This window comes from Rhagoletis pomonella, unplaced genomic scaffold, assembly GCF_013731165.1.
Source record: "Rhagoletis pomonella isolate Grant_MI unplaced genomic scaffold, Rhpom_1.0 Rhpom_scaffold_00012, whole genome shotgun sequence".
Taxonomy (NCBI): Eukaryota; Metazoa; Arthropoda; class Insecta; order Diptera; family Tephritidae; genus Rhagoletis; species Rhagoletis pomonella.
Window position 1 is genome coordinate 15,947,129 of NW_023458566.1, and position 7,266 is coordinate 15,954,394.

Sequence of the window (7,266 nt, forward strand, 5' to 3'; positions counted from 1 at the left end):
CACCCGCAAACCCGCTTGTGACTCAAGAGAAAAGTAAAAAAAAAAAATATGTTAAACGAAATTATGAAAAAAGCCGACTACAGCGGAAACACAGGAAACAAGTCAAAGAGAACAAACACAAATAAGTGAGCCAACAAAAAACCGCACAGACATTTAAGAAAAGCCGTTGAAAAAATCTCCACGCAAAAATTGCCAAAGAGTGGTTGGAGCTCAGAACATTTCCCGCTGACATTAACACAAATGCTTGACAATTTGTTTTACCAAATTTCCAAGCTACACCAACAACAACAACGAACGAGAATCGCCACATAAGGCACCACCCAAAACACACACAAACAAAAAAAGAAGCAGTAATAACAATAACAACGCAAAATTCTGCGCCGCACAACAAAAAAGTGCTTTCACTCGGCAAGGCAGCGACGCTGACGTCAACGACGCACGTCCGGCAAGTGTGTGGGTGGCCGCTGTGTGTGTGTGTGCTTTTGCACAGCCCCCGCAGCGCATCCTGTCGCTTGGTACACTTGGTTTACTCATTCGTTTGACCGCGGTTGTGCGTGAGTGTGTGTGCGTGTGTGAGTGCGCCTACGCTTATGTGCGCTCGTTCGCCGTGGATGTCCTGTGGTCACTTACACTTTTTTCCTCTAAATATTCGCACTCACTGTTACCGCAGGTCACTGCCGCTGCTGTTGATAACAGCCGGAAAAAAAGTTCCCAATAACTGTCGCCGAACTGTTTTGGTTAACAGTGTATTACCTATTCAGTAAGGAAAGTAGACGCAACGCGGCTGTAGCGAAAACCACAGCAACCGCTTAGCTGGGCATAGCTGGAAGTAAGCGATGGCAGCCTATGCGCAATTTGGTTACAATTATCCGTCGGCAAATCAGGTGAGGCAAAATTACAATAACTAAGATGGTGAAAATTTCATACACAAACATTGAATAAGAAAGGGATGAAGCTATTAAATAACCTTCCAAGGAAACATACCATAGAAATAGTAGATACATTACGGGTATTCTCTAGGTATTCCAAAATCCTTATACGGTGTACGGGTTGCACGGTTTACAAAGTTTCCCATAGGAAAACCGGATTCACTGCGCAATCCGTGCACCGTGCAAGGGTTTCGCAAACCTAGAGAATACCCCTATAGGTTAAAACATTTCCGAGATCTATTTACATACATGTTCATACTTATTTTAAAAATGTTTGTACGAAACTTCGATATAGCGGCATAACCTTTAACTTTTTATCGCCGTTAAAACTTTTTTATTTAAGGTAAACTGAAACAGGCTATCTGATACCCTTCGAAGACGCTGTCGTGTTGGCAACGTTCCTATAATAACCTTTGAGGAAAGGTCAAACGAAATTAAGGGGATAAATATATAAAGTCGGTTTCACAGTCTCAGTCCCCAATAGAAAAATGGTGGCTACGATTCCGAGGACACCTGAAGAGAATTTAGAAAATAAAATTATCTTAATAGATAGTACAACTTCATTACCTTGTAGGGAATGTAGAAAAGGGTCTTGTAGATATTTTGAGGTTGACCATCCCACATCATTCAGTTTATAACCAAGATGAAAGGATTGGACTTCATTAGGCCTAATTAGATTTCTGTGGCGCGCCTTCGATGTAGAATGTGAGCAAAAATAGAAATATTTTTTTGAAGAGAGTTGCCACCTATTAAAAAATGTTGTTAAGATTATTTAATAAGATAAATGAAATAGATAAGTACAATATCGGTATCAATCGAAATCGTTTTGAAATTGCGTTACTTCTATACTACACGTAGAAAGGTTGCCACCTGCTTAAAAAATTAAATTCAACTTAAATAAGGTATACTGAGATGCATGTGTATTACAACATGGGTGTTAGACGAAAGAAAATTGTTTAGGTACATATTTAGCAAGAAATAAGTGAAGATTAAAAAAATTCCTGAAACTGTAAAGTTAATTTAAGAGTCGATTAATATAAAAGGAATGCATGTAATCAAAACAAATCCCTCATAAATATGTACAAGTTAAGATCTTAAACCTCTTACGTCCAACTTCCATACATGTATATGGTGAAACATATTTCAATTACTTAATTTCTTTAATTCAAATGGAATTTAATTTTTGAAACAGGTGGCAACCCTCCTACATGTAGTTAAGAAATCAGTCCTTTCAAAACCCATTCGATTGATTCCCATCTTTTAGTAATTTATTTAACTTTCAAAAATTTGAATCAAATTATTTAACAGGTGCCAACTCTTAAAACAAATAAACCTTTATTACATATCTAGATTTAAATGTACATATTTGGGGTATTCACAACGGTGTCGTAAGTGTCGTATTGTTGTATACCGTAAACTTTAAGCGCCTAAAAATATATTAAGGGGATTCGCAAAGTACCATCAAAGACACATTATGCATTTTCAGGGCTAAAAAATAGTTCGTTGTGGTTTAAAGTTCTCTAAACATTTATTAAAGCTTTTAAAGTTTACGACATAAAACAATACGACACCGTTGTAAATCCCTTAATTATTTTTATTTTCAACAAAATAAATTTGCATTTAAAATATATCAAGTCTAAACTACAGAACTCAAATTTTTTGTTTTAAGCAATTGCAAATGGAAAAATTGAAAGTTTATCTTTTTGTGTCGTCAGTTGTATGTATTTTGGACATTTTTTTTTTCGTGTAAAGCCTAAAACTGATGTTGCCCTGACTAAAATATTTGGGCGGTTTTGCTGCGTGTTACTCATTTTGTACAAAATTGGGACCGGAGCTTTCATAATAATTCAATAACCTTTCCAACAATACCAAGTACGTCTACATATATTTAGGACAACAAAATTTTTGATTTTTGCCCGCGTAGACTCACAAATGGACAACGGGGATTGGCACATGATCATATGCATATGGTGACAACCAATCTGGGTTCAAAGAATTTGCAGCAGATAAGTGCTAGATCAAGCTCCCAACCCCCTATAATTCTCAATACACGGATAAAGCTCCAATGTGGTGGTTTTGGTTAGGTCTGTTTAGACAGTTAAACTTCTATAAAATATACTGCAAAGACGCGGTGAATGGGAAGGTTAAAAAAAGTCTGGATCTACTCGCTGTCCTGGAAGTTGAAAGTAGAACGAATGCGTCCTCTCTTGCTTGTGTCATCTCATTGCCTACTTCGTATAATTAACGTGTCCCGCTACCCATACTATAAGTAGTTGAGCGGTCTGCTCAGTCTCCCCGTTCAGGCAGTCGCGCTGGTCATCTATAGTTTGGGAGTATTGGAGTTTCGCGTAAGGAAGGCAAATACTTTAAGAGCTGCTTTGCTGTTTGAATAAAGCTTCGCTCACATCAATAGCTTATAGCTGAGCTGATACGCCCACACTGTGTTTGTTCTCTCAGCACCTGTCAGCCCATCTATAAGCTGCTCGGGGCATTCAAGAAGATGTCGATAAATGTGAGTACGGTCCATGGGTGCTTGAAAGATGTTACAATATTTTTCAGGCGAAGCAATAACTTTGCCCATCTACCCATATAAGATGTACAGCGAACTGTTTAGCCATCGTCGTTATTCAGGTGGTTGTGGCGGTCAGCTACGGCTTGTGAGTTTCGTGGGAGGGATACAAATGTTTGGAAAGTCGATTTGTTGTTTGAATAAGATTTCGCACAGATAAAAGATTAAGCTATGAGCTCTCCGTTAGCGCGAGGCCATAATAAAAAAGTTGTTAAATATTAGCAGTTTGAATCGTGAGTTTTCTGCCACGAATCTCTTTTAATTTTAAAGACGCTACTCTGATGGAAGGAATCATTTTTGAACCCTAAGTGTTCTAAAAAGACATCGCATTTAACAGTTTAGGGCGGTCATGGTCACTGCCTTGGCCGCGGCCAAAGCTCTTTTAAGCTTTCTACACATTTTATAAAGCCGCGCGTAGAGTAAAAGCTCTCTCTGCCCATCGCTGGTTTAGGGGCATCGTTGTAGGACTCAAGATAATTCTAGAATACTATTCAAGTTCTGAAACTGCACAACAAGTAGCAGCTTATGAGGACTGGAAAGCTAATAAAAAAAGTAGCTGGTAGTTGACATTTCAGATTCTCGAAAAAGTGATTGCATTAGAAATCTGTAGCGTATTCTTTGGAGTATCTGCCTTTAGTGCTGAGATTTATTTTTCAAGTCGTCCTACAGAATTTAATGTGCAATGCTTCTCAAGGCAATACGGAATATGTAACAGCTAAAGTCGAATTCGGAAATTTGATCATGAATCAAAGGCCCTTCAGCTAAATACTTACAATAAGTTCTCTTTTATGTTCGAAATAGGCTGCGTAATAAATAAAAAAAAATTGTAGTGGAAACCGAGTTGTGGCTTAGAAACTATGAAATGAACTTCGCCAAATCTGATACGTAAGTACTAAAATTTAAACCTTAAAATTGGTGTATGCCAATAATTACTTGTACATTTAGTAAAACATCCGCTGTCTGCTCCTAAATATTTCCATCACAATTCAACTCGCTCATCCTACGACTGACTCAGCCAGTGGTTGCCAATAAAATTATTTCGTACTAAAAATATGTTGAAACCCCTAATTAGCTTAATGTTCTAAGCAGACAAGCCCATAACTTAACCTCTTGCTACGTCTACACCTCTCCTTCGCACCGAATGACCGACACAGAGAGAGCGAGTGCAAACGACCTAACAGCGCTCATGAAACGTGATTAAAATTTAAATCGACGCTAATTTTAGCTGCCGCTAATATTAAACGTGATTTTATTATAATTTTAAAATGGTTCGATAATTAGAGCAAAAGTTTATGAAATGGATAGTACTAGAAAATCCCGAATATTTAATGCAAAAGGCAGTGGGATGTGTAGAAAAAGTTGGGAAAAAAAGGAGTAAAATTCATAAAAGCGCCACCGGCATGAATATTCAGATAAAGCAGAAAACTGGCAGAGGAGGGGCGCACACAGAGGAGCCCCTGTGTGTGTGTGTGTGTGTGTAGGTGCGGTGGTTTTGGAACTATTGGCCGCAGGCTGGTTCTTCAGCTGACTGGGCTGCCGGTTGGCGAGTTGAGCGGTTGGTTGGTCGTCGCGCGTTAATGCAGCAAATTATGCAAGGAAATGTTTGCAACAATTTAGGACATTGCCACAAAAGCAACAATTTAGTAGCCAACAACAACAACAATAACGCTTATAATGAGCTTGTGGCTATGCTGGTCGAGCGACGCTTACACATCCATAATTACACTCGAATGGATGCACAAAGGAGTGGGGACATACATATGAACATGCATATTTATGTATGATTGCAGCACACACATACATACACACATACATATGCATGTACTTACGTACTTATACTCAAGCACCTATAAATATTTAGACGCTTTCTCAATTGCAGGGTCAAGCCGTGTTTCAGAGGGGGGCAATCGGTGGCATCACTAATACTATTTATGTAGCAAGTTTATCAAATTAGTAGAACACTGCTGCGTTTCGTTTACCTCTCGTTCCTCTTTGCCAACACTTCAACCTAGGGCCTAGGCACAACTTGAATGCCGACTTCCGCTGTTGCTTTCTTGAAGATAATTTACACTGCACTCAAAAGGGAATCGCATGCGCGTGTATGTACATATGTATGTGTGTATGTATGTATGGGTACGTGCACAGGTGTATCTACGTAGGTTTGCAAATATTCGCCAACGACAGGACTTCAGCGGCACTGCATTGCGTCTAAATTTTAAAGTTACATATACATACTTACGTAAGTGTGTGCTTGCAAAATAATACATACATACATACATACATATATACATACATAGACACGTTATCCCCATGTGTAGCGCTGTTTACATTTTAATAAATTAACTCGAATGGCTTCCCATTTATTATAATAAGCAAACTTGGGTTAAATTATTATAATTAAAGTAATGTATTGTATGTTCAAGATTAACGGTAATTATAATTATTAGGCATTGCGACTGAAGAGGAAAACTTAAATTTGCTTCATTGCTTTACGAATCTTCAGTTTGCTCTGGTATTAACATTCAACTGGGCGTTTCGACTTTAACAGCTGTAAGTTAACAGTGCAATGTGCAGAAAAACTCAGCGTAATTTTAAAATTTTCCAGAAAACGTAAAAAAATTGTTTCTTAGTTAAATGGAGGCGAGAGGTTTACTGTATTTTTTACAACAACTTAAACTTTGACTTCAGTTTGAGCTAGCAGATACATATGCATTAGGATTTTCCTTAACCCTTAACTACAGATGTTATAACAGACCACTGGTATTTTTTTTACCGATTACACTAAATTTAACAAATATGTGTGTAATAACTAGAAAATTAATATATTAAGTGCATTCTATAATTGTTTACAATTTCTAGATTTGGAGAAAGCGGTAAAATTATTCCGTTAAAAAAAAAAAATACCACTTTTATGAGAATATTACAGAATAATTTTTTTTTTTAATTTTGTAGAAAAACGATTATAAATAATATTTAAAAAGAAATTATTTTTATTAAATTATTTTATTCAGGCCATCTAGAGGTCATGCCAAGGTCACCCCCCAAGGTCGAATTCAGAAGAATATTTATTTGGTTTTCAATGAATTTTTCCGTACTTGAAACAAAGTGGAGTTTTCGGCCAACATTGTTATAGTACTAAGCGTCGAAAAGGTGCATTGACGTATAAGCTCGTAAGTTGTGGGCACTCGTGTAATTCGCAAAATTGAAACCAATTACATATATGTATAACGGTAAAGAATACTGGTTGTCTGTAGTTATGGATTAAAATATAAATTTTAAATTTTGTACTAGGCACCTTTACTTGTTTTACGCACAAAATAAAGACGTCCACTAAAATTTTAAAATTTGAAAAAGATTTTTAGGCGTCGCTACCAGGATTTGAAAAAATTGATTTTTTTTTGAAATTAGACAATTCGACAAAAATTCGATATCAACCATCTACAACTTAGCAAGTTTTTATTGATCAAAACAAGTGGTTGATGCCAGTTTAGTCACGAATAACACAATACCCGAAAACACAAATATGTATACCATTATCTCAAACAACTGTACAAAGAAAAATAAAAAAAAACGCGTTTGGAGTTTCGTGGTATTTTGTTTTCAAGATAATTATTTGTTAAACACTTATTTCGAAAATTTTAAACAAATGACAGCCTTTGGAGCTTATTATCGCATGATGAAGCCATTTCCGATGACTAGGAATTTATATGAATAATAATAATAATCAATTATATAAATAGGCAATCATGTTTCCTTTACACCCCTTTT

The 7,266-nt window shown here is 36.7% G+C and overlaps 1 protein-coding gene across 1 annotated transcript in view; it reads left to right on the forward strand.

Moving 5' to 3' along the window:
- Positions 1–629: 629 nt before the first annotated feature.
- The window catches only part of LOC118747603 (homeobox protein caupolican), an 80,174-nt gene continuing 73,537 nt past the window's right edge, over positions 630–7,266 (forward strand). Inside the window, exon 1 of the mRNA XM_036481655.1 lies at positions 630–884. Coding sequence (XP_036337548.1) covers positions 837–884 — 48 coding nt within the window. The 5' untranslated portion in view covers positions 630–836. The remainder of the gene's footprint in view (positions 885–7,266) is intronic.